This window comes from Lygodium microphyllum, chromosome 8, assembly GCF_053477565.2.
Source record: "Lygodium microphyllum isolate KBCC chromosome 8, Lygodium_microphyllum_v1.1.10, whole genome shotgun sequence".
NCBI lineage: Eukaryota > Viridiplantae > Streptophyta > Polypodiopsida > Schizaeales > Lygodiaceae > Lygodium > Lygodium microphyllum.
In genome coordinates this window covers 51,996,298-52,024,223 of record NC_141142.1, presented here as the reverse complement: position 1 = coordinate 52,024,223, position 27,926 = coordinate 51,996,298, and the positions used below count along the sequence as shown (strand labels likewise).

At 41.0% G+C, this 27,926-nt stretch overlaps 1 protein-coding gene across 2 annotated transcripts in view; it reads left to right on the top strand.

The window, feature by feature from the left end:
• Nucleotides 1–24,569, top strand: part of LOC148032280 (V-type proton ATPase subunit a3-like) — a 38,142-nt gene extending 13,573 nt beyond the window's left edge. Inside the window, exons 3-19 of one of the 2 annotated variants that reach the window (XR_015691602.1) lie at nucleotides 19,066–19,188; nucleotides 19,487–19,594; nucleotides 19,719–19,835; nucleotides 19,944–20,117; nucleotides 20,516–20,653; nucleotides 20,737–20,844; nucleotides 21,241–21,348; nucleotides 21,438–21,586; nucleotides 21,897–22,050; nucleotides 22,186–22,346; nucleotides 22,444–22,653; nucleotides 23,162–23,345; nucleotides 23,435–23,518; nucleotides 23,604–23,794; nucleotides 23,872–23,931; nucleotides 24,019–24,303; nucleotides 24,396–24,569. Coding sequence is in view for 1 of the 2 variants with exons in the window: in XM_087682921.1 (XP_087539047.1) it covers nucleotides 19,066–19,188; nucleotides 19,487–19,594; nucleotides 19,719–19,835; nucleotides 19,944–20,117; nucleotides 20,516–20,653; nucleotides 20,737–20,844; nucleotides 21,241–21,348; nucleotides 21,438–21,586; nucleotides 21,897–22,050; nucleotides 22,186–22,346; nucleotides 22,444–22,653; nucleotides 23,162–23,345; nucleotides 23,435–23,518; nucleotides 23,604–23,794; nucleotides 23,872–23,931; nucleotides 24,019–24,220 (2,271 nt within the window). In the remaining variant the exon portion in view is untranslated. Of the gene's footprint in view, nucleotides 1–19,065; nucleotides 19,189–19,486; nucleotides 19,595–19,718; nucleotides 19,836–19,943; nucleotides 20,118–20,515; nucleotides 20,654–20,736; nucleotides 20,845–21,240; nucleotides 21,349–21,437; nucleotides 21,587–21,896; nucleotides 22,051–22,185; nucleotides 22,347–22,443; nucleotides 22,654–23,161; nucleotides 23,346–23,434; nucleotides 23,519–23,603; nucleotides 23,795–23,871; nucleotides 23,932–24,018 lie in introns of both variants that reach the window. The other variant, XM_087682921.1, reaches the window with a different exon arrangement.
• The last annotated feature ends 3,357 nt before the right edge of the window (nucleotides 24,570–27,926 follow it).

The following is a 27,926-nucleotide window of genomic DNA, read 5'->3' as shown; positions in this document are numbered from 1 at the left end:
TACCTCCCCCTTGAGTATCAAGTAGTACTCTGGATCCTTGCTCTACTGAACCTGAAAGAGCCCGATCCAAAGTCGGCTCTAATTGAAAGGCATCAAGGTAAAGCTGCAACAACTGAGGATGGTCTGCCAAGTCATCCTCTTCCATCCATTTAGCATCCATTGGTGAACAGTTGTGAAACTTCACCCAACAGCTTATGGAAGCTTTACCTTTGACCTTTTCTTTTTATGTGCCAAAATCTGCTCAGATACCAATATCTTATTTAGCTCCTCTTCATTGGACTGAATTTCAGCAGATACATCCTTAGGCACATCACCATAAAAAGCCTCAACAAGCTCACATGAAAGGCATAGTGTGTCCGCTAGTGTAGAGGCAATTTCCATGATAGCCAGCATTAAACGGAGCATTTGCATGACTAGCACTTATTCCTTGAGCCCCAAAAGCACGACTGGGTACCGATGCTTGCCCATATGCCTGATTTTGCACACTAGGCATCATACCGATGCCACCATACATCGGATTATGCATTCCATGAGCCATACCCGAGTACATTGGGTTATGCAAGCCATGCATTGGTTGCTGAAAATTATGGGGAGGTGTGCCATACATTTCCACATTTGGTCGCTTACCCACCATAGCATGAAAAATTGTGCTACCACCAAAGTATGCTGGCTGCCCCAAATTTTCATGCAAACCTTGCTGTCCAAAAACCATAGGATTAGCATTTACATTATGAACTTGCATTTGCATTTCTTGCCCAACTGGCACCAACTGCTTTTCACCATGAGCATCTTGAGAAGGCTTTGGCTTGTTTTTCGGTGCATCTTGCTGTCCCAAAGTTCTAGAAGAGGATTTTCTCTTCTTGCCCTTGTTGTCCTTTGTAGGATTTTAAAAACCGAGTAAACAGAGGATCTTTTGCCAATTCAGCAAAGATATTGGCTGCTGTCCTCATTCGATTCTTGAATGCAACATCAAATTCCATTTCCCCTTGCTGATCATCATCATATTTTTGCATTGAGGGTCCAACATCTTGGCCTTCAACCACATTTTCAGCATGCTGTCCATGATTCGTGCCTTTTCCAAGATCAGGCATTGCATTTCCTTCTTTCCCATGTGAATGTGCATCATGAGAGGCATCATTACTGCTTGATTGCATCCCATTGTATAAAGACATCTTCTGTAATTTCTCAGCTCAGCACAAAGATCAACACTAGCACAAAGCTTTGGCTGGCAATCAGGTGCCTCGGGCCCACCAAATCAAGAGATTTGATGTATCCCGGTAATGGAACCTTGATAACAGCCTTCCTTCTTGGAATGGGTGGTGATAACCTGATTTAAGAGTTAAATACAACAATAAATAAATGTACATAAAATGAAATACACACTTTACCATAACATTCTTGGACAGTAGACACCGTGTTGGCCCCAAAATTGGCACCCCTTGTAGTATTTCTTTAGCTTTCATTCAATTGGAAGGAGTACAACTTGAGATTCTTCAATCTCCTCCTGCTAACCAATTGCTCTTGCTGTCATAAATGACCAGCAAGCCTTTTGGGTCATTTGCCCCTTGATTCACCCAGGACTTCTTCTCCAATTTGACCCTTGGCTGGCCAAATGCTGCCCCAAATCAATTTGGGATGGGCTAGCTCTTGAAATCCCTTGATAATCTTCAATTATCAGCTGCTGATTTCAGTCCCTTGAGCCTTCAATCTCTGGCATGGATCCCAAGGTGGCTGCTAAACCCTAAATTTTGCTGTAAATTAGGGTTTACTGCAGAAATGACAGATCAGCCCACAAAAAATGATTGAGATCTCCTCCGAATGGCCGAGAATTGTTGAGAATGGCTGAACATACGCTGAAGGAGATGAGAGAATGCTGTAGAGAGAAAATTCTGAGATTTGTTGCGAAGAACTGATCAAATTCAGTAGCTGCCCTGTTGTACCGGTCCCAAACGGATACACCAACAACAATAGGAGCATGAGAGACTATGATCTTCAGGAGAAAGTGCATCAGCAGCAATAGCCAGCTTCCCAAGGTCAAGAATAAGCAATCTCCATCACCAAAATGGTATCCAATGGCTGGAAAATGGCCCCAAAAGCTGGCAGCAATAGTCCAACACCTCTTCCCAACAGCTCCAAAATGAAAAAACGAGATTTCCCTCTTCCTTTAGCCCTATTTAGCCTTTCCCTCACTTGCATGGGAAAGTTTTGCCAAGTGGTAGCTTTCTTAACTCATTTTCAACAATTTCCAGCTGCTAGAAAATTAATTCAGCCCTTAATCCATGCCCAAAAAATTGACCTTGCCCATCCAAAAATTAATTGGCTAGGCCATTTGCAACCCAAAGTGGTCCCATGCATTAATTGACCCTTGGACAAGCATTAATCCATTAATTAATGCCTAGTCCCTAGTGTCACCACTAACACTTAATGGCCAAATAATGGTCCTAGGGGAAAACTAACACCAAAATTCACCTAGAATCTAACAACTGTAACTTGTTACAACTTTTTCCCTTGACACCCATCTTTTTCACAGGGTTCTTCGGCCTTCAATTGTGAAAAAGTAGCTTGCACCCCACATGTGCATCTTTTAATTACACATTTGATTAATCCTTTAATCAAATGTCAATTAAACATAAGCAAAGCATCAAATTTTCAAGTCCTCATGACAGTTGGAGTTGTCCATAGAGGGTAACTGCACACATAATCGAGGGAGCCTTGTACAACATTTGAAGCTTTACGCATATTGTTGAAGTTGTCCTGTAGGAGGTGACCATTGCTAGAACCTCTTTAGAGATACAATGAATAAGAGCAAAATATGCACAAGTACCGTTGGAATCCCATGTAACCATAGCTTCCTTGTGGTTGTCTTGGTCCAATCATTTGGAAAAAGAGTGGGAGGCTGAGGACGCTCAATAATTGCAGAAACAATGTACCATAACAACTTCTCCACAAACCATGCTTTCATAACAACACTCCATGTGAAGTAGTTAGAGTCATGAAGTTTGTCATCAGTAGAATAGCATGGAGGAGCCATTTGGAGAGGATAGGAGGAGAAGATAAAGAACAGAGAAAGAGAATAATTCAAGAACAATATAGTTTGCATGAAGTACGAGGTGACATGCAATGTCAAGAGGGGCTGATCACAAAATGACTATTGTAAGAGGATAAAGTCTGATTAGACAAGATGAAATCAACCAAAATTAGCCAGAAAAGGACAAAAGGCAGCAAAGAAGCTTGAAAATACTGTCGTGCATCCTGCAAAATATGCAAAATGTGAAAACGCAGATGCTGGGGAGAACTCAGAGATATGCTTGGGAAATGGAATGCATATACCAAACATGAGAGAATTGTGTACAATAGTGAGACATTGGTTGTGTGGACACTAGCACTAGCTCCCTCTCTCCAACAAGGCATGGATTGGAATCTACAAGTGATGAATGGCGAGATTGTGGAGAAGGGAGTCAAATAAATAGGCGAGAAATATGCCAACAATGTGATCAGTGTGACGAGATGCTCTAAACACAAAAATGCAATACCAATCGTACGATGAAGCACAAACCGATAACATAGAACAATTGAATATACAATGCTCATACAGCAAACATACTATGTGGAGAGTGAATATTGTACCACAAACTCCTATATCTCGAAGATTAGGATAGGGGTAATGAGCTGGAGAGAGTGTTATACTCCAAACGGATCCCAAAGCACAGCAAGGTAGCCTCTGAATGTCGAACACTAGTAAACGCAGCCAAGGAAGGTTGGATTTGATGTAGACTGCAGTGCAAGAGAGAGAAAGACTAAAAACGCAAGTGAGGAGAGAGAAATACAAAAAATGCATGTGAGGAGAGTGAAAACAACAAAACACAGCCTGTTTAGGTTGGGCGATTGTTGCAAGAGAGAGAAAACTTCCAAACGTAGCTAACAAAGGTTGGGCGACGACCTACAGGAGAAGGCGAGAACTGAGGAGAGAGAAAACTATGTAGGTGGCAACTCTAGACAGTAAATGCAGGCTGGTTGATGACGTGACATGATAGCAACAGCAGGGAAAACCAGGAGCAGTAGTCGGTAGGCTGAAATCAGCTCTGAATAGCGTGTGATAGGCTGGAAACAGACACTAGATTGTTGTAGACAGTAATGGCCAGCTTGGACCGCAATGTTCTCTGTGTTTGGGGTGTAGGAAGCAAGCTAAAAGACTTGAAATTTGCAAAAAGGAGATTGGGGAGAGTGATAGGATGCATGCCTATTTATAGAAGGTTTGGGGCACCCAAATTAAGGGTTTTGCATGTGGGACATAGGAACTCTCTAAGATAACGTTTTTTTAAAAAATAAAAGGTTTTTTTCATTAATTAAGCATGTTTTGGGGACGTTTAAGTCAAGTTAATGCATTTTCAGCTACACATATCCTCTCAGGTCCAAATCAGAGCCGTGAGAAATAGGCTCTTGATATATATTTTCTTTTACCCTAGGGCATCCCACCCCAAAGCAGCTAGAGCATCGGGCAAAGAGTGCATGTCGACTGCTCAATGACCTACCAAGACTATAGAGATGATGGTTAACTTACCAAGGGAGTCTAAGTGATCACCCTAGAGAGGCTAGGGTATCGGACCGAGGACGCGTGCTGGCTGCCTAGGGGCCTACCAAGTCCTACAAAGGCGGATGCAATCAGCAATGAACTGCTCTTTAAAAAAAAAAAAAAGACTTTTGGTGTGATTTGTTCAAAAGATTTAGCATTATGTGAATGTTTCAAATTCAAATTAGTTTTGGTCCCATTGGGTTACTATGTCGTGAAGTATGGGAAAATAAGGATGGATAGCCCCACTAGCTTCATACAACAAGCAAAACAATCCCACACACTACGAGGACAAAGTACTTAAGGATAATGAAAGTGTGTGTATGCCAATCATATGGGGAGTATGTGGGGAGGCAAAAAAGATGATGGTGAGCATATCAAGACAAGCAAGCGTGGGGAAACTACTGTGGAAAACTGCCATGTGCAATGCCACGAATATGGTGGATCGAGAGTTAACCACTCACAAGAAAGAATGAAAAGGGATAAATGTACATAGATGTATGTTTACATGAACCGGATGCCAATGCATGGGGTAATGCAAAGGGATATGTAAGATTCCATGCTCATGTAGAATGCGATGCAATGGTGCCACTGGACAATGCCCTTGAAGGGGAATTGTTCACTTGTTCTAGTGCCCTTTTTGAATCATGTCATCCTGACAGTGCGGATGAAGTTACAAATGTCCTTAAGTATAATACAAAGAATAAATGTTTGGAATGTCTAAAACTAAAACGGTAAACATAATCACTGTCATTGATCAAGAGAAGAAGCCGCTTCTTGTCAAATAGGAGAGAGAAGCAAGAGAGAAGCACCCTCTCCCTGTCAATGCGAAGAAGTAGAGGAGGGTATACTCAAGCTAATCCGTGGTAGTAGATATTGTAGAACCGGTTGGTTGACCGCTTTGGTCAAAATGTCTGTAAAATTGTTGCGTGAAGGCATAAACTCTAGGCGAATATTATCTAGCTCAACCTGCTCTTAGGTGAAGTGGAAGTGGACTGCCACATGCCGCGTCTGAGGTGTGATGATTGGGTTGCTTGCAAGGACAATGGCACTTTGGTTGTCAGTGTAGACAACTGTAAGAGAATCATAGGGGAATTGAAGTGTAGCCAGGAAGCTCCTGAGATAGATGGCGTCAGTGGTACCATCAAAGAGAGCACTATAGTCAGTCTTTGTTGTGGAAGCTGCCATTGTCTCTTGCTTATGGCTTGATGAAGAAATGAGAGCTGTGCCCAAGGAAAAGAGGTAACTGCCATGGGAACATTGGGTGTTAGGATCTCTCGCCCAGTCAGAATTGGTGTAACCCTGCAAGCATAAACCATGTCCATAAGTCAGTCATAATGAAAAGTATACCACAAATATCTCAACACATAAAGGCAAGCAATCCAATGTGACATCCTAGGTATTGAAAAATATTGTCTAAGTACACTAATTGAATATGCTAAATTTGGCCTAGAATGAATCATCCAAAGAAGCTTCCCTACAACAGAGCGATAGGGGTGTGCATCGAAGGACTGACCTAGGGTATCCTTCTACAGATGGACAGTGGGATCAAGAGGTGTGGCCACAAGCTTTGTTTGATCCGTGCAATACTGTTCCAGGCGTACTTCAGTTGTGAGATACAAATACTCCCCCCAGAACGAACTACCTCCATCCCCAAGAAATAAGATAACATACCAAGGTCAGTCATCTCAAAGGTAGAACAAAGCTTGGTCTTAATTTCTGTTATGGTAGTAGAATTTAAACCAATGATAAATAAGTCATAGACGTACAACAAGATATAACTGACCCCTGTGCATATAGTACGCACATAGAGATTTGGATCATAGGGGGTAGAATGGTATCCATGAGTCTGTAAGAACTTGTCCATTCTTTGGAACCAAGACCTCAAAGCTTGCTTTAGCCCATAAAGAGCTTTCCGCTAATAGAACACCTTATTCAAATGGTCAACAGAAGGAAATCCGAGTGGCTACTCCACATAGAATTCCTCCTCCAAATAACCATTCAGAAAGGCGCTATTGATATCCATTTGGAATAGTGGCCTTCAGCTTTGTCCTAAAAAACCACTTCCCGATGACCTTGTGACTAGAACAATCCACCAAGGTCCAAGTCTCATTTCGGTCAATATTATCTAGTTCCTTCTCCATGGTCATGCCATAGAGAGTCTTGGAGAGCCTCTTGCCAATTGTCTGGCTTGGAATGTGTAATGTAATCAGCTGCAAAGACTGAAGCATATGACGCTTGAGGGGCAAGCCGAGTAGATCATCTAGGGCCATTGGAGAGTAATCCGGTGGAAGGATCCCCGAATATCGCATATTTTGTTGGTACCAGTGAGGTAAAGGGTCTTGCGGAGGAGGCTTGGGGCGGAAGAATTTGCAAGAAGGATAGGAGCGGGCAGTAGACCCGGCTCGGAAGGCACAATGTCTGAAGATGTGGGCTGAGGTAAGGACTTAGAGTCTAGTGCATAAGATTGCACTATGTCCCTCTCATCAAAGACGACATCTTGCTTGACGATCACCTTGTTTGCTTGAGGATCAAACAAACTATTGGCTTTTGCTTCAGAAGAATAATCCACAAAGATCAATAGATCAGATTGGAGAGTGAGCTTTTTTATCTTGTTGTCTAGTGTGTGTGTGTATGTACGATTTTCGAAGACTCTAAAGTGGGAAACAAGAGGCCTCTTGCCAAAGAATGCCTCGTAGGGAGTCCATTGAGGAATTGTTGTGGTCGGCATCGGTTGAGGATGTACACTGTGGTGCTAACAACCTCAGCCCATAGATGATCGGGAAGTTGTGCTGCGAATAGCATAGAGCATGCCAGGTTCAAAACTGTCCGGTTCCTATGCTCTATGGCTCCATTCTAGGAAGGGGGGAGTTGGTAGAGGTGAGTTGGCGAGAAATGCCATGCTCCTGTAGAAACTCCGAAAACTCATGGGAGATAAACTTGCCACTGCTATTACTCCTCATGGTACCCACACGACGCCCAATTTGGTTATGAAATAGTAGCACCCAAGCACTAAAGTAGGTGAAAACATTAGACTCGTGCTTGAGAAAGTACACCCACATGTATCGAGAGGAATCATCCACTATTGAAAAGAAGTAAAGCGCGCCATTTAAGGCAGTAGTGGGCGTTAGGCCACAAAGATCAACATGAATCAATCTCAATGTAACCTCAGCTTGATAAGTGGACTGTTGTGGGAAGGGGCTACGGTGTTGTTTACCTAGCTGACATGCTTTATAGAGAAAGTACATGCACATGTATCGAGAGAAATCATCCACTATCAAAAAGAAGTGAAGCATGCCATTTAAGGCGGCAGTGAGCATTGGGCCACAAAGATCAACGTGAATCAATCTCAATGGAGTTTCAGCTTGATGAGTGGACTACTATGGGAAGGGGATATGATGCTGTTTACCTAGTTGACATGCTTTACAGACCTCTCGAGATAGCTTCAGGAAAGGAATGCCATTAACCATTTGGCGACGTGACACCTTATAAAGAGAGTCGTATCCAAGATGTCCTAAGCGGTAATTCCAGAGACGTTTAGTGCTCGAAGGCTTCTGTGCAGTGGCTAAAGCTTGGAAGTGATGGAACTCCGAGTTCTTGGTTGTTGGCACGGTAAGAAAGTGCGTCATGTGATAGAGGCCATTAGGTTGTGCCTTGCTGCGAGCAACGACTAAACCGGTCTTGTCATCAATGACATCGGCTGCGGTTAATGTAAAGAAGACTGCTCGCCCAACTGATAGAGCTATCGAACAGACAATAAGTTCACCCCAAGCTTGGGGACATGATAAACGTTGTCCAGCATAGCGTGATCTTGACCCTCATTACTGGCAAAACTGATGCGACTACAGGCTTGGATCTTGATCGAGGAGTTCTTCCCTACTCTCACTCTCCGAGTTGCAGGATGTTTGGTGAGAAAAATGTCATCTATAGGGGTCATGTGATGCGTAGCTCCACTGTTCACAGTCCAAGGGGCAGAAGTGCTTGGTTATGACAAATGGGCCTTTGCAATTGTTCTCTTGAAAGATTGCTCATAGATATGGACAAGACTCACATCTAATGCCTCTAAACAGACGATGTGGGCCTCTATAGACTAATCATACAAGCCCTTTGGCGTTGAGAACCTTCTCGGCTATGATGGCTGACCGGTGGTAGCGTGAGATTGAGCTTTCCACGACTCTTGAGATTGGTTGTCACCACTTTACTTCCCTTGTTGGGGGTTACTTTGTTGGGGTGTGGGGGTTTGAGACTTGGATTTTGGTTGTGTGACTCTTGCCTTTGATCGACACTCGTTGTCAAAATGGCTAGCCTTCTTACAATGTTGACAATATGTATTCTTCTTAGGTACATTTTGCCACCTTGGTTTAAGAGAGGATTGGTTGTTCCCTTGGGTTTCATTGAGGTTTGAGGGGAATTTTGAGGTCTCTTACCCTTCCCTTACTGGCTCTTCGGAGAAGTGGCAACAAGGGCCCCCGTTGCAGGAGATGCCCCATGAAAATGATCGAACGGCCTAGCATAGCGCAAAAGCTGAAACTCAAATTCATAGAACAGGGACATAAAATATATTTATATGTTAGGGTACAGATAAGGGCATGTTCACACCCATATATGCTTATACACATGGAGATTAAGGAACTTTACATCCAACAACCTCCCACTTAAAGGCCCAAAGTGGTACCTCTAAGCTAGTCAACTCCCACTAATCGGATGCAATGCTCATGTTGAGCCTTTAGTGAGAACATCTACAGGGTTATCTTGGGTTTTGACTTTAGTCAGTGTGACAAGACCATCATCCAAGACCTATCAAATGAAGTGGTACCAAACATATATGTGTTTGGTATGCGCATGAAACATGGCATTCTTAGCTAGACATATGGCACTATGGCTATCACAACCAAGCACTGTAGTATGTGAAGAGAGGTCAAAATCCTTGACCAAACGGCCAAGCCAAATAGCTTTCCTAGAAGCTTCTGTGGCTGAAATATATTCATGCTCTGTAGTACTTAGTGCCACAATTTTCTGCAACCTTGAACATCAAGAAATAGCCCCATCAACCAAAGTAAAGACATACCCATTTGTAGACTTTCTAGTGTCAAGATCTCCTCGTCCGGATCACAGAATCCTTGTAACTCTAGTGTACCCTTTCCATAGCATATACACCTCTTGTGTACCTTTTAAGTATCTAAGATACATTTCATTGCTTCCCAATGTGGCTTGCCAGGGTTAGACATGAATCTACTAACAACTCACACTGCATGAGCAATGTCAGGGTGAGTTGCAACCATGGCATACATCAAAGAACCACAAGTTGATGTATAAGGTATGCCCTTCATAGCACTAGCAGTTGCATCATCCATTTGGCAATTGGCTTTGCTAAGCTTTTTATGTGGTGGTAAAGGCACACTAAGAGGCTTAGCATCAACCATATTAAATCTGTCAAGTACTTTGCTGATGTACTTGTCCTGTGAGAGAAACAAGAAGTGCTGCCCTCTTATCTCTTTTAATGTGCATGCCCAAAATGTGTTCAGTCATCCCTCAATCTTTCATTGAGAAGGCTGAACTCAGCTGCCTTTTGAGAGCATTCAAAGTACTCTTATGCTATCCTGCAATCAGCATGTCATCCACATATAAGACCGGCACAATAAGGTTTCCATCATTAGCCTTTTTAGTGTATAAGTAGTGATCTGCATGACCGCGTTTAAATCTATGGCTGAGCATAAAAGTATCAAACTTTTTATACCATTGTCTAGGGGCTTGTTTCAGCCCATATAAGCTGCGTTTTAGCTTACAAACCAAATGCTCTTTCCTTGGAATAGCAAGACCTTTGTGTTGTTTCATGTATAACTTTTCATCTAGGTCACCATAAAAGCAGTCTCTACATCCATTTGATCCAACTCTAAATCCAAGGATGCAGTGAGAGCAAACAAAACATGGAGCATAGTCATCTTCACCACTCGTGAAAAAACCTCCTGGAAGTCAATGCCTTCCTTCTGTCTATAGCCCTTAGCAACCAAACGTGCCTTGTACTTGGGCTTTCCATCAATACATTTCACCTTGTAAACCCATTTCTTAGGGATGGCTTTTCTATTCTTGGGCAAAGGTACAAGCTTCCATGTGTTATTTGCATACAGAGACTTCATCTCTTTTTGCATAGCAAGCTCCCACTTTCTCTTATTTTTACATGATTGTGTCTCTTTAAATGTCAAAGGCTTACCTTCATTAGTCAATAAAATGCAATCCAAAGATGTTTGAAACCTCTATGGCTGCCTTCTGACATGTGTAGACTTTTTTACCCAACGATTTGTATTGTTAGGCAATGGGCCTACATCCTTAGGTATATGCACACCATCACCTGGTGGTTGATTTTCAGCATTTTCTTGTTGTTGTAATCTGTTTTTAGCATGTTCTTGTTGTCATATTCCATCCTATGCATCTATTTGCTGCCCATTATCTTCTAGCTGCAGCACAATAGGTTGCTACTCATTTTCAGTACCAAAAGGATCAGAATCTTCAGCTAAAGGTTGCTGAATGGCTGGTTATTTATGGTGAAATTTGACATTCTTTTGTCAAGGTCACCCTGTGTAGCATTTTTTCAGCAACTTTGCCTCATTAAATACTATGTCTTAGTTGTGCACTATCATCTTGTCCTGAGGAAGCAAAACTCTATAACCCATCTCTTCCTCATCTCCATATTCCATGAAGATGCCCTTGATGGATTTCATGTCTAGTTTAGTCCTCTGATTTATAAGAACATGCGGAAAGGCATCATAGCCAAAGACACGTAAATGGTCATATGAGGGAAGTTTTCTAGACCAAACCTCTTAAGGAATGTCATTTTCCAATGTACGATTGGGAGAGCGATTGCATACATGAACTGCAGTTTTAAGAGCCTCTTCCAAGAATTGCTGCAAGAGATTAGCTGTGGACAACATGCATCTGACTCTCTTCCAAAGTGTGTGATTATATCTTTCAGCCACGCCATTTGATGCATGGTTATAAGGAGCTGTCAACTCCCTCTTAATGCCTTGCATCTCACAAAAATTTTTGAACTCATCAGAGACATACTCACCCTCATTACCCATTCTTATAGCTTTTAAGTTAAGTCCTTTCTGTGTGGTAGCAAAAGCATGAAATCTTTTAAAGGTATGCAATACTTGCTTTTCGCTCTTTAACACATACACCATGACTTTCTACTGAAATCATCAATAAAAGTAACAAAATATCGTGCACCCCCATATGAAATAACATGTATAGTGCACACACTCATTGGAGTGTACTAAATCAATAGCATTGGACTTGTTAATGACACTGGAGTAATAAGGGGACTTCACATGTTTTCCATGTATGCAATCATTACAAAAGTCGAGACCTGAGCCTTTTACATCAAATTTTCCTAAAGAGGAGAGAACTTGAGGCCTTTCTGGCTCATATGGCCAAGTCTTTTGTGCCGAAGTTTCATCTGTGAGTGAACTCAGCCACAGTTAAAAACTTGCCAGGTAATGCTTTACAATGCAAATAATTCGAAGTCCCCTTTTGTTGCCTTTAACAATTAGCATAGAGTCTTTGTGGACCTTCCAAGATCCACCACCAAAGGTAGTAAAATATCCTCTTGCATCAAGGTGCCCAAGTGACAATAGACTTTTCTCTATGCTAGGTATATATCTGACATCCTGTAAATTCAGCTCTTGGCCATTTTCAAGGGCCAAGTGAATGGTACCTACACCCTCTATCTCACATGCATAGTTGTTGCCCAAGTAAACCTTGCCTAGGCAATGTGTAGTGTATTCTAAAAATGACTCCAAAGAGGGAGAAACATGAAAAGAGGCGCCGTTGTCCACTATTCATGATCGGGACAGTCCATCATGAGTTGAAAGTAAGGCATCAATTACCTCCTTTTTGGTGATGTGCATACCACCTAGTGCTGCCATAACATCCACATCATTGCATGAGGCTTCAATAAGTATCTCTCCAATGTCAGAGAGCTCTTAGAATGACCACACTAGATGCAACATTTGCCTTTGCAACTTCTTTTGAAATAGAGCTGTCATCATCTTTCTTGTCATTCTTCTTTTTCTTTCCTCGCTGTTTCTTTCTTTCTTGCTCTTTTTTGTAGTACTGACAATTGGGCTTTTTATGCCCTTTACGTCCACACTGATAGCAAGTAACATCCTACTATTTGGCCTTGTTGAAAAACCCTTCACCCTTCACCCGCAATTTGCGTTTTGCGTTTCTGCGTTTAGGGTTTGCAGTCCCAAAAAGGGGCGCCATCCTAGACCGACTGTGCCTATTTATAGGCCACTCTCTCACTCATTCCTCACGGCTGATTCATTCTGTCCGTCACCTCTTCTCTCCAGCCTCTCCACTGCCCTTACACCCCTTCAAGAGGACATTGTGGTTCGTGGTTCGTGACTGTCTTCATCATCTTCCTTGTGCTACGACACCCTTGTTTCCTTGTATCACATTCACTCCATGATTCAGAATTTCATCATTCCATTCATCAAAGTTTCTTCTCTCTTTTCTTCTCTTCTACATGTTTGCTGAGTTCACTCCGTGTTCCTCCCTGCAAACCCTACTATCTCGTTGGTACGTCATCTTTTGACATTGAATCAGAGCTCAATTTGCTCAAATAGCGGCAAAGATCCTCCATTTCAGTGAAGACAAAGACCGGTGGCGGGTTCGGCATCCACTTTTCTTCTTCTGCTATATCAAAATCTCGTTTTTACAGGTTACAAGTGTTTTCAGCTTGCTGCCCACATCCCTTTCGCGGAGGACATCGTAGTCTCAGTTGTCCCTTGTTGTCATCTACAGTTTGGCACTGTTTCCAGCCTTCCACCCACAGTTTGCAGCTGTTTACAGTAGAGCGATTGTTGCTGATCACTCTCCATTTAGAAAACAATCTCGTTTTGCAGATTTCAGGTATTTCAGCTTGTTGCCCATACTCGGATGTGAAGGACATCGCGGTCCAACCTGGCCATTGCTGTCTATAGCAGTTTGACGCTTGTTTCCAGCCTATCACACATTGTTCGAAGTTGATTTTAGCATGCTGACTGCTACTGCTGGTTTTTTCTTGCGTTTTTAGTCTTTCTCTCTCCTCACCTGCGTTTTTCTATTGGTTGCAACCTCTTACTGTTGGTAGCATCCTCCTCCCACTAGCAGCTCACTTCCAACCCTTCCATTGCCCTTCCACCCCTTGTGGCAGACATTGTGGTTCATGCTTCACACTGCCCTCACACCCCTTGAGGCGGACATTGCGGTTCGTGGTTCGTGGTGGTTGACCTCTTCCACCTCTTTCTTCTTCAGCAAGGCACATTGGTATCCATGGTTTCTTTACCAACAGATGACCAGACTACTGGATGCTCCTACTGCGTTACGAACGGTCATCCCACCGAAGATTGCTAACTTCAACCTTTGCTCCCTACCCCACCGAAGCATATGCGTCTTTTCCCAGTCACTCCTTGTGCCACATCTCCTTTTTGGGCCATAGAGATCGTTTTGCATTGGTTATCAGAGTACTATGCTCAAGGCAATAAGACGCATCCGATGCGCACTAAGTCCTTTTGAGCATATGGAGGATTGATTGGCGCTATGACCTCTTGGAGATTGTCACAATGCCAACGGCAATCTTCTCCCACCTATTTTTGGGTACAGTGGCTACCACAGCCCACGGTTCTGCAATCCGCTCCATTGAGGACAATGATTGTTTGATACCGTCTCCTTGTCAATTTGCTCCTTTGAGAGACAGTGGTTGCTCGACTCCTTCCTTTTCTTTGGCTTCCCAGTTTGCTCCATTGAGAACCAACGACTGTTGCCCACTCATTACTCAGTCTAAGTCCCACCCTCCACCCTCGCCTACTCAGGTTCGAGAAGCCACCTCTGGGAGTTTTTCACCACCATAGATACCTTCTTCGGCACGATCGGCAGCACTTCCTTCATCCTCAGACATTTCAGGGTCCGTGATCCATGAGGTTTTGGATTCCCTATCTATCTCAGAGGGGGATTTAGAGGGGGATGATCTTTCTTTGCCCTCTGAGGGGGCATCTACATCTATTGCGACTTAGAGGGGGCTCAATCAGTCCGTCACCTCTTCTCTCCAGTCTCTCCACTACCCTTACATCCCTTCAGGAGGACATTGTGGTTCGTGGCTATCTTCATCATTTTCCTTGTGTTACGGCACCCTTGTTCCCTTGTATCACATTCACTCCATGATTAAGAACTTCATCATTCCATTCATCAAAGTTTCTTCTCTCTTCTTGTCTCTTCTCCATGTTTGTTGAGTTCACTCTGTGTTCCTTCCTGCAAACCCTATTTTCTCACTGGTACATCATCTTTTGACAGAGTTGTCATTATCTTTCTTATCATCCTTCTTTTTCTTTCCTTGATGTTTCTTTCTTTCTTGCTCTTTCTTGTAGTACTGACAGTCCGGCTTTTTATGCCCTTTACGCTCACACTGATAGCAAGTAACATCCTGCTGTTTGGCCTTGCTTTTACTCTTGCTTTTGCCTTTATTTTTTGCATTACCCCTCTTATCTGACCTGCCTCTAAGATGATAGGTTGAACCATTGCTTTCTCCACGAGACGTTCTTTTGATCTCCTCCTTGAGAATAGAGCCTCTAACAACATCAAAGGTTAAAGCAGGGTTGTTGCTTAGTGAAACAACCAAAGACTCCCAGCTATCAAGCAAAGTCATCAACAAGAAAATAGCCTTCATTGAAGGATTGCAAGCTAGAGTCCTGCAAAGTGACTCAAAATCCTTGTGAAGCACTCAAATGCTTAGATACTGGCTTAGACTCATCCAACTCCTTGTTCACAAGGTTGCGCATGAGATGCACTTGATTCACTGGAGCTGTGTTTTCACAAGTGTCCATTATTTTTTTATTTTTTTCCATATTGCATAAGTCGTATCAAGACACTTAACGTTTGTAAGTACATCATGAGACACAACCATTTTAATGCATACAATGGCCTTCTTGTTGAGTCTAGCCCAATCCTCATCTATCATAGTTGCAAGCTGGGTTTTCAAGAAAGAATCATCATAGTCCTTGAGAAACAAAATGCCTTGCATCTTATCCTTGCAAAGGTCAAAGCCAGTGCCATCAAATCTCTTAATTTTAGGAAGGGATTTAGTGTCACTGTTGCTAGAAGCATTATTGGCCATTATTAAACAAATTGCCAAGTACCAATGCTGTATTTTATGACAGCAAATAACAGGCTGAATATTCAGCCAATTTCAGTTCAAAATTTCAGGAAATAAGAGTAAGATTTGATCCAAATACATGTACAACATACACCATTGCAAGGTAACTCCAACTTCAGCAGTATCATCAAAAATACATTTGCAACAATCCCAAATTTGCAAATGATCACTGAGACTGCTGCACCGTGGATATTCAGCAATCCATCAACTCAAAAGGAGCTGCCCAACATGTGTGCTGCATATATATGTGCCCAAAAGCACTTCTAATACACAAAAACTCCAAAATTTTGTGCAATTTCTTTAAAATCTCACAAGTGGGAGATAATAAACTCGAATTTCATTGCTTACAGCACCAAGATTGCTTCAGCAACTTCCCCAATGTGCATTTCACACATTAATTTTGCCAAAATCCTCAAATTTCAGCAAAAGCCCCAAATTTTCACTAGCCAATCTACCCCAATTGCATTAATGTATGTTCTCAAAAGCATAAAACAGGTAAATTTAGCAAAATTTTGCAGAAGCCCCAAATTTCTCCAGTCCAAATGTGCACCAATGTCAGTAAATTCGGCTCACTTGAGCAAAATTTCATTGATACATGAAAAGCCCCAAAATTTTCAAGGCCAATGTGTACAATTTCTGCAATTTCGGGGTCCAATTTCACTGTCATGCATGAGCAACATCAAATCTGGGAAAACCCTCAAATTTTCGGGCATAAATATGCACAAACCTGAGAAGTGTGCTTATGTGTGTAAATCCCTATCAATGAGAAGGGGGCCTGCCTGCAGAAATGAGTAAAAATCTAACAAAAAAAACTGTCGAAATGTGGCGAAAGGCAGCCATTGACTTGCTGTGAGCAGTCGCTTGCTGTCGCGTGATCTCTGCCAGCCCGGCACCTGCCCGAAAATGCTGTCGATTGCCTCACTTGGTCAAAACTGACCTGTTGCCTGCCTGTGATTGACTTCTTGCTGCCACACTGGCTTGGAAAAGCTGTGCCTGGCCTGTCTGAGCAGAAAACGAATCTAAAACACGGTCACCCGATGTATCTTCGAGCACTCGAGTTGAAACTGACTTGCACTGTCCTTGGGAAGCACACACTTTCTTGCCACAACTTTGATACCGGTTTGTTCAGATGAGTGTGCAATGGAATGTGAGGCAGAAATGGAGCAGGAGTAGTGTTGAGAGAGAGAGAGAGAATTCCAAGATGAGTGTGCTAGCAAGTCACGGTACACAGAGAATAAAATGTATTTATATGTTACGGTACAAACAGGGTCTGTTCACACCCATATATGTTTATACACAAGGAGATTAAGGGACTTTACACCTGAAGGGACTTTACACCCAACATTTAGTTTTCAGAAATGAAATTATGAAAATTAATCAATTAATGCTTGAATTTGCATTTGGAAGGTTGCCACTTGGCAAAGTTACCATTTTGAAAAATGTGGAGGAGGACAAAAGGCTGTTGTAGCAGTTGTCGGCAGGTTTTGGCCATCTCCAGCCAATAGGGAAGGTAGGCGACAGCATTGTTAGGGTGGCTAGCAGCAAACGACTGCATTCTGGGTAGGGCAACAACATCCTGAAGGCTTTAGGCAGACGGTGACAACATTTATTGCTGTCCTATAGTGGGCGAGAACTGATGCAGCACAGTTTTGGTGGCAAAATTGGCAATTCTCTCTTCTAAGCTCTCTCTCTCATCAACTATCAACCAGCAATTCTATTTTCAGGTGAAGAGCAATTGAAGAAATTGCTGCTGAAACCCTGAAGACCCAATAGTGTGTGGATTGGAGGTCAATCAAGGGGCAAATCAATTTAAAGAGTTGCTGGTCATTTATGATAGCCATTGTACTGAAGATTGAAGGAGATTAGCCCATACCTTAGTGTACTAACTTTAAGCAATACAAACTAAATAAATGCCTGCAAGGGGTGCCAATTGTTGGGGCCAACCCGGTGTCAACTGTCCAAAATTGATCGGTAAAGCGTACGTTCTAAGGTTTGTGAATTTATTGCTTGCTGTTATTTTGTGTTAAATCAGGTCTTTACCACCCTTGCCAAGGAGGAAGGTTGGTTGCACCTTGTGGCTTTTTGGATTAGAATATCACTTTTAGTAGATTACACGTAAGTGTTCAAGTCTTCAAATATGCATTTTCGTAATATGTTGTGGGCAAACGAGTGCTTGCGTTTTCATATGTTTTGCGGTTGTGTTTGTGATTGCTACTAGCAACATTCATTGGGTCTTTGTGCTTTGAGTGCCCATAATTGCACGAGTGCTTTGATACTTTAATTGTGGTTGAGAGAGAGAGAGAGAGATTTACGAAAAGAGAGAGAGAGAGAGAGAGAGAGAGAGAGAGAGAGAGAGAGAGAGAATGTTTACGAAAAAAAAAAAGAGAGAGAGAACGTGTGTGTGTGTCTAAATCATAGATCATGCACTTAGTTAGTAATAAGACAATGCAATGGATAAATGAGAGTAATGAGGACAAAAAGAAAGTGACTCAATAATGATGATGATCACACAAGAGTTTCCCCATTGTGAACCACCAAATAGGGTCACAAGAAATTGGAGCCAAGAGTGAAGCATCATATGTGGGTTACCAACAAGGTGCCTTTATATAGGCTATAAGTGGTATGAGGCTTGAGAGAGTTCACATAGATGATGAGCCAAGAAGACTCACTATGAGCATCTCCCTAGAGGAACCCGAGTTCTAAAGTAGCATACATATTCCTAGCACTTTCTCTTAGCTGAGACAGCTTAATGGTCTATGTCAATTCTCTAGACTCTCCAAATGTTGGGATGGTATTGGAAGGGTTTGACACAATTCTGGAGTCTTATATTTTACCAATTTGGAAGTGTTTGAAGCAATTCTGGAGTCTTATGTTTGTCAATTCTTACCTCCAACATTCTTGAACAAGGGTCTTTTTGTCATTCCAAATCCAAGCCAGATAAATGTCTTTTGATGTATAGTATTCCATGCTTCATACAGGACTTGCATGACATTCTTCCATGACCATCTTCCTAAACTGACATATGCACTAACTGCTTCTAACCAGGGCCTAGATGCCCTGTTTAACACACACACACACACACACACTCTCTCTCTCTCTCTCTCTCTCTCTCTCTCCATTTGTAGCCTGCTATAACTTCTCACTGAGAGAAAAGATACTCCTATGTCATAATCCAATAAGCAGGGTGGAAGGTGATTTGACTCTGCCATTAATTCAGATTTATTCTTTGTATCATACAATTTTTATGTAGATTATTTAGAAGTGTTCTCCGTTACTGCCTAATGCTTTTTCTGGCCACTTTTAGGTCAAAAGATGTGGAGAAATGCAACGAAAGTTACGTTTTCTGAAAGACCAAATGGCAAAAGCTGGCATACCTGCTGCACCTCGATCAGCAGCACGGAAAGACGTGGATCTGGATGAATTGGAGGTGTGTTTTCATGCATAATACACAGATGAGATTGATGTGATCTAGATTTAGGAAAGGCTATTTAGCCCTTGTGTCATCTGCTTAGATTGCAATTGCATTTCAATGCAATTGCATTCTAAGCGAATGGTTCACCAGGATATCCTGGCTTAGACATCACACTTTGTCAGTTAACCTGTGCACTAGCTTGTTAGTTACATAAGCCAGTAAGTGTAATGAAAATTGAAATTCTCGCAAAATCAGTTATTGTGAAGATTTAATGCTTTGTAAGGCTGATGGCAGCTGAAATTATTGCCTTCAGGTGAAGTTGAGTGATCTCGAAACAGAGCTTCTGGAGATTAACTCCAACAGTGACAGATTGGTGCGCACCTACAGTGAACTTTTGGAATATCAACTGGTGCTACAAAAGGTAATTGGAATTGGTTTGGTATTGAAACAGAATTATATGTGAAAAGAGGTTTGAGGTTTTCACCATGAAAACCTTTTGGATTTTTACATCTTGAGGTTTGACTCAAGTTCATGCATGTGCATAGGCTGGCATGTTTTTTTCTCTTGCACGTAGTAATGCAACTGCACAGCAGCGAGAGTTAGCAGAGTCCTCTTCATTTTCTGGGGAAGTATCCATGGACAGTCCTCTACTTTTGGAACAGGTAAAGCAGACTTCTTATGGCTTGATGCATCTTTTTGAAGCTAAATTTAATATTTGAAAGGCATGTAATGATTGAACATGTTTCTGAATTTTAAATTATTTGTGGCAGGAAATGCAGACGGAGCCATCAAAACAAGCAAGACTAGGATGCATAACTGGTTTAGTGGCCAAATCTAAGGCTGCAGCCTTCGAGCGGATTCTATTTCGTGCAACACGTGGCAATCTATTTTTCAAACAAGCCCCAGTTGAGGAGCCTGTTGTAGATCCTGCAAGTGGGGAAAAGGTGTGTGACCAGACTGGATATGTTTACATGAAGGCAGCACGTTTCTATCTCTAGTTATATTTTTTTCAGACCTGGTAATGTGGCACTGACAAGTTTCTTTCTTTTGAAGAGTGTTGATAGACATGAGTGCTTTTCTTTAAGCTCTCACTGTCCATTTGATACAGCCTTTTTGTGCAAAGCATGGATATTTTTGCCAAGAATATAGGTCTGTTAGATGAGATGAGAGTGCTAATTGGTTTCTCCAAGTTATTGACACAACTTGTTTCTGGTCATCTGTTGGTCTGTTGTTTAATGAAAGAATAGCTGTTTGTTCTTGTGTGTACGTCACCATGGTTTTGTGCCTTATCTGATTGTAACAAGTTGTTTGGGATCTCAACAGTCTGGAGTCTTTGTCACAGGTAGAGAAGATAGTATTTGTTGTTTTCTTTTCTGGTGAGCGAGCGAAGGTGAAGATTATGAAGATTTGTGAAGCATTTGGAGCAAACAAATACCCTTTTCCTGAGGAGATTGGGCAGCAAGCTCAAATGATAGAGGAGGTAAGTATCTGAATGTTTCACTACATAACTCAGATGTTGTGTAGTAAGGATCAAGTTGGGGTTTAATGTATCGGATTCTACAGGTGTCAACAAGGTTAGCTGAACTTAAAGCTACCATAGAAGCTGGTAATAGACATCGAGACAACATGCTCTCAGGGATTGCATATGACGTTGAGTTGTGGACTTATATGGTGAGATAAGATCTAATTGTCTCTTTATTTTGACATGTTTGCCTAGGGAGGCTTTTTGGTAGGTGCCATGTATTTCCACTAGTCCCTTCTGTAGAAATGTTTTAAGACAGGTCAGGCCTCCCACTTTTACCATCTCTTTAAACTATATGCCAAGTGCCTTGAGTCTACTTGTGCTGCTAAAAGACGCAATCAAAGCTGGGCTTGTTCATCTTCATAAACTAGGTCTTCCTTTGCTAGGTTTATTTCCTTACTAGGATTTTACTTTTGGGCATTAGTGATATGACATATGCCTCGCATATCAATTTTTGTTGGTAATTGAATGTTTTTGGCTCTTTTAAGTGTAGATGAGATCATAGAGTTGGTACTTTGATAACTTAATTCATTTTATTGCAATAGGTCTACAAAGAAAAAGCTGTTTATCATACACTGAATATGCTAAGCATAGATGTCACAAGGAAATGTCTGGTGGCTGAGGGCTGGTGTCCGGTCTCTGCTAAGCCTCAGGTAGAGCCAGTATGCTGTTTGAGTGGTAAAAACACTTTAAAGTATTGCAGGTGTTTCCATTTATATTTGCGTGCATTTTGTGTATGCAGATTCGAGATGCACTGCAGCGTGCTGCTTTTGATAGTAACTCTCAACTGGCAACCATATTTCAAGTCATTCACACAAGAGAGATGCCTCCAACCTACTTCAAAACGAACAAGTTTACTGGGGCTTTCCAGGAGATAGTAGATGCTTATGGGTAGGCATGAACGTTTACTGCTCTAGAAGTGTTACTCATTTTTAGAGTTGAAAGTCACAAACGCATGTGCCTTTGAAGGATAAAAGATAACATTGGTACACATCCACCTTATAGCTGGACTTGCATATGCTCTTTTTCTGGATTGTACAAACACATTTTTAGAGTTGAAAGTCACAAACACGTGCCTTTGAAGGATAAAAGATAACATTGGTACACATCCACCTATAGCTGGACTTGCATATGTTCTTTTTCTGGATTGTACAAACTCATGTGGCAACAATTCAGCACTTGGCATCCTTTTCTGTTACAGAATAGCAAAGTACCAAGAAGTTAATCCAGCCGTGTTCACAATTGTGACATTCCCCTTCCTTTTTGCCGTAATGTTTGGTGATTGGGGTCATGGAATATGCTTACTTCTTGCAGTTCTTTGGCTAATCCTGAACGAACGAAAGTATGGTAGTCAGGTATGATGAGTGTCAGTCAAATTGTACCTATCTTTGATTCAGTATAGTGTCGGTCAAATTTGGGAGTGCTTTTAGATTTGTACCTGTTATATCCAGCAAAGTGACTCTCTCCTCTCTCTTTGTTTTCCCCCCCAGAAATTAGGAGATATCATGGGTATGGCATTCTCTGGCAGATATGTCATTTTGTTGATGGCAATCTTTTCTATTTACACTGGTTTTATCTACAATGAGTTCTTTTCAGTCCCATTTGCAATTTTTGGATCTTCAGCTTACCATTGTAGTGACTCAACTTGCAGGTAACTTTATTTGCACATTTATGTACTCAAGATTTCACATTTCCTCACTAGAATCAAATCTACTCACTTTGTAAAATTTCCCTCTTGTGCCTTGCAGTACTGCCTACAGTACTGGACTTGTCAAGACACGCTCAACTCCATATCCATTTGGTGTAGATCCAGCATGGCATGGTTCTTCCACGGAGCTTACGTTTCTCAACTCCTTAAAGATGAAGATGTCTATTATTATTGGTGTAGCCCAGATGAACTTGGGAATCGTTCTCAGCTACTTCAATGCAAAGTATTTTAACAATGACTTGAATATCTGGTAAGTTTTCTTTGCGAGTCTTTTGAGCAAGAAAGAACAAGACCAGTTTTACGTATGGTTTTTGTGGAAGTAGAGTTGGTTCTGCAGCAAGCCACTTCTGCAGTATGGCATGAACTGTATCGACAATGCTGTCGCACTCGTGGAGTTGAGGAATGTAGATACTAGTTTTTGGTGTTGAAGGCATTTTATACGTTTCAATGCTCAAGTATCATCTTCTCAAGACTTGACCAGAGTCTTGTAAAAGAAGACTCAGCCACAGACTTCTTTTTGTGGGTTGGGAAGTCGTCATGGGTTGTGAAATGCAAGTATAATTAAGCAATATTTAGAGTGAAGTTCAATGTCTTAGGTGGTATGAGCGTTCAATTGGAAAACAGGATGGCATTCACCTGTGTTGTTATGGCTTCTAAAATCTCAGCAAAGACTTAATTTCTTTTACATGTTATCTATGCAGTTGTTAAGATCACATTCTAAGTGTTGTGATGACATTTTGTTGCCTTCTGATGTGCAGGTACCAGTTTGTACCTCAGATCATTTTTCTGAATGCCCTTTTTGGATACCTTTCTCTGTTGATAATTATAAAATGGTGTATGGGGTCCACAGCAGATCTATATCATGTCATGATATATATGTTCCTTAGTCCTACTTCTGATTTGGGAGACAACCAACTCTTCTGGGGCCAGAAATATCTTCAGGTGGATTTGCTTCTAATGGGATGTGTTATCATAAGTATTGACTCTTTTCTTAAAGAGGGGCTAAATTGCTGATTCTATGATTGCTTCAGATCATACTACTGCTTTTAGCTCTTGTGGCTGTCCCTTGGATGCTTCTTCCTAAACCACTGATTTTAAGAAGCCGTCACCTTCAGGTAAGAATTACTCTCTCAGAATCTATGTTTCAACTTTGTGACATTGTGTAGCAGGGCACAGACTGAAAGTGCTCTGATTTTCCAGAAATTACAAGGGCGGGCATATGGTATACTTGGAGGATCCGACTCTGATTCTGTTGATCTTGACCACGGAGACTCTGATCATGAGGAATTCGAATTTGGTGAAGTTTTTGTACACCAAATGATACATACAATCGAGTTTGTTTTGGGTGCTGTTTCTAACACAGCATCCTACCTTCGTCTTTGGGCACTCAGGTTTGCAGGCTGTTATTTCAAATTATTTGGTTTGTTCATTTACATTGTTTATTAATATCTCTGGCGTGTCTTTCCAGCCTGGCACATTCAGAGCTATCGTCTGTGTTCTATGACAAAGTATTGGTGTTGGCTTGGGGGTAAGTCCAGTTTGCAGCAGGCTCTGTTGCTGTTAATAATAATCTCTCTGCAGTATTAATTTGCTGTAACTCTTGCTTTCTGTGCAGATACCAGAATATTATAATCATTATTATTGGATTTGTGGTCTTTGCTGCTGCCACTGTGGGTGTGCTACTTTGCATGGAAACTCTCAGTGCCTTTCTGCATGCGCTGCGTTTGCATTGGGTAGAATTCCAAAATAAGTTCTACGAAGGAGACGGTTACAAGTTCAAGCCATTCTCTTTCCTGACAGTTGCTGAGGAGGAGTAGAAACAGGATGCAATAATCTTTTTTGCCTCACCGGGGGTGCTCAAATAAATGCAGAGAGATTGAGTCATGGTACTCTGTATTTTGTAAGTCGATTCTTTCCCTGTCAGTTGGCCTTGAGGTGTTTGCATCCATGGGGTTTCATCATTGGACACCTTGCTATGTTGTATTTTTTCAGCCATGGCCAATTCAAAGGTTGTAGGCAACATTTTGTATCGAGCGGAATTTATATCTTGATTCAATGTAAGCGGTCATGTTCTTGGATCCCATGCAGAGTGCCAATCGATGATAGCCCAAGGGAATGATTACTTTTTACTCTTGTCACAAATGCATAATTAATTGTTTTTGGTAATCCTTGTGAGGTTGCACCTCAACTAAATGGCACTATTCTCTATACTTTCATAGTGAGTCAGGCCAAATGGATCTCATTCTCTCTGCAGTCATGTCCTATTGTGATCATCTTTCCATGACACAAGGGCCTTGTACTCTCTCTCAATTAGTGTTTTTGCACTTGGAGTATGCGAGGATATGCAAACTTTCAAGTAGCTGTTGATTCCGGGAATTGATAAAGAAAGTGAGCCAGGTGTGAGAGCCATATGTTGAAACAGAGACTGGAGGAGGATACAATGATGCTATTTAGCTTTGGAGTAGCTGTTGAATGCTGCTGCAATAGGTACAGAAAGTGGACCAGGTTGGCCACACAACACAATTGTATGTTGCCAACTTGGGTCATTGGTATGCCCTTCAGGTTCCTTTGTGTATTTGACGGGAAGAGATTTTGCGTTGAGATGACTTGCAAATATGTAAAGCATCAGTATTTTTAAGTTGCGGTCTTTCGCTACAGCACTTTGCTGATAATGGATGGAGTGTAATGTGAGACGATTATTTAGGAAGTTCATGAACAAGTTGGTGCTCATTCAATCTCGTGGAAAGTTGATCCAAAAAAACAAATGTTAATTCAAATCTCCTTTGAAGACGATCCAGGAAAATAAATGATATTTCCATGCAAGCAAATCTCCTGATGAGTGAATATTGTGAAACATTTGAAAAATGCATTTTCTAACAGTTTGCATGTGTGAGGTGGCAGTGGGGAAGTGTTGTAAGATCTCAAGTTGCATATTGGCTGTGATGTGTATTCTGAACATCAGAAACTGAAAGTTCCCACTGTTCTTAAATTCCTAGCTTGTGCTTGAGCACAAATATGCTGATTTGTACACTACACCAAAACACAGATGGACAAACTTTATGGTATCTAATAGCCACAAGTTCTTTTTTTGCTTTGAGTTGTGCATTAACAAGGTGAACACTTACCAATGATGGATGGAGTGTGATTGAACACTTAATATGCCCTTATAGCGGGTTATATTAGAGCAAGTATATGCTGCATGACTACAATTTAACCTCCTTTATGAAGTGCAAGGATAATCTTTACCAAGGCGGGCAAATCCATGGTGCAATATTGAGATGTTTAGGAAAATGCATCTATTTGATAGGTGTATTTGAATGAATTCTCAAGAGTTTTACTAGTTTAACGATTATCAAGATAGAGTTTAGGGTTGCCGAGTGCTTTGTATTTTGCAGGAAGGAGTTCATCATGGGAGATTTTGAATCATGACCCCAAAATATATTTTTGTAAATCTAAATTCTTCAGAATTCATTTTGGATAGACCATTTGGAAAAATAAAAGTGAGTTGGTTTTTACTTGCTCTAGCTTTATGTTTACTTGGTGCTAATTTGTTCAAATTTGTTCAAAGGCTTTCTCGTGCAATTTTTTTCATAAGCTTTCTTGGCTAATAGACCTCTACAATTTGAACCTAACCAAGCTTTATTAATATATTATTTCTATGTTGCCTAAAATAAGCTAACACGGCATAAGTAAATTAGAAAGTTTATTTATGCATGCGTTGTATAGTAGATATATGACAAAATATGTTGCAAGTCAAGTTCACTTGAAGCTTTAAAAACCTATTAACCAAATCAAAGCAAACACAAAAAAACCACTTTTAAATAGAGATTATACTTGATTACTTAGGCTAGATAATCAAGGAAAGTGACACTTGGAAAAATAAGGGATCATAATTAGCTAAGGGTGCTCATTGAAGGCATGTAAAGGGTTGGTTGATTCTAGAATAAAGTAGACGGCAAGTCTTTTGGAAATACGAACAATATTGTAAAGTGCTTAAAGAAAATATCAACCAAGGATGTGAAATGAGATTGTTTAATCACAATTGTTTTTCTTGGGTCCAAGTTTGGGTAATCATTGTGTATCATTAGGAATGTCGAAGACAATTAGATGACAATAAAGATAGTGAATAATAGAACATTTTTTGAGTATCCCTTAGCACACCAAATCATCATCAATTTAATTTTCAAAACCTTGCTCATTTGGCTCATTTTCCTCTTTTCTATTTAGTTTCCTAAGTGTGGATTATAGCATTGATGGTGAAGGAACCTTGTAATGACCAATAAACAATACACATGAGAGCCTCTAATTTCAAGACATGTAAGACAATCAAGGTTTCATGAAATCCAAGGACATTCACTAATTGCAGGCTTTACTTATCAACATACTTTTACAATCTCCATAAAGACATTATGGGGTTCTTATGATCTTGATTGCTTCAACATAGAGGTTGACAACATTAGTCGCGGTCCTTGTATTTTAATAGATGTAGGTTGGATAATTTAACCTTGTTCCTTGATCTCTTCCCTATAGGAATGCTTCACAAAAGTTATTAGATCTTCACTCTTTTTATTTGCCAATATAATATGCATTTACTTTGGCCATCTCTTTGTTATGTCAGCCATATAATTATAATTTAACATACCCATACTCTTTATGCCATGAATTAGAGTTGAATAAGGGTGAATAGAATTCTGGTTGTGTTAGAAACTTGAGCAAGATGGAGTTGAAGCAAAACAGAAAAGAAGGTAAATGCACAAAGCTTTGCACAATGAAACTCACTCTCTCTTCATTCACTTGTGTTTTTTAAAGGAGGCAACTAGATATATTGTAAACCATCGTTTACTTTTATGAGATATAATGACCATGTCTCACATACATCGTCATATAAAATTTGCACAAGGGCATCACGTTTTCTAACACCCCCTTTGGTGCTGCCCAAATGTGTATAATTCCAAAGACAAGTATAGGTAAACATAGGAATAAAACAACATACTGCAGTAGGTACATCCTTGTGGTGCCAAATAGTATTTAAAACACAAGAACTTAGAAGATGTGAAAATAGAAGAGCATGTAAATTTAGCATGCCCTACATTATTTGTGGTTAGATGCTATATAAGTTGAGACATAGACTTGCAACATAACCATGATCTGAATTTTCCATACCATGGTTCTTTTATATCAACTTAGATTATCCTTTCTCCTAGGTCTTGGTGTTTGAAACTTAAAATTGTTGATGAGTGGATTGATCTTGACATATGTCTTGGGAACTACATTTGACATTGCATTATCTACAACCTTTTGAAATGGGGGATGTATATTCCCTTTGGGCATAAATGGCTAGCATTTGAGATGTAAGAAAATATTGTCAATATTTGCATCGCTTGATTTGCCTTCAATTCTTTGTTGTGGAAGTGGTTTCTTGCTTGCTTCTTGGCAACCTTCTTTTCCACGTAAAATATGGTTGACATACATGAGTGGATACCTATTGGATAAAAAATCGATAAGTTCATTACCCACACCCAA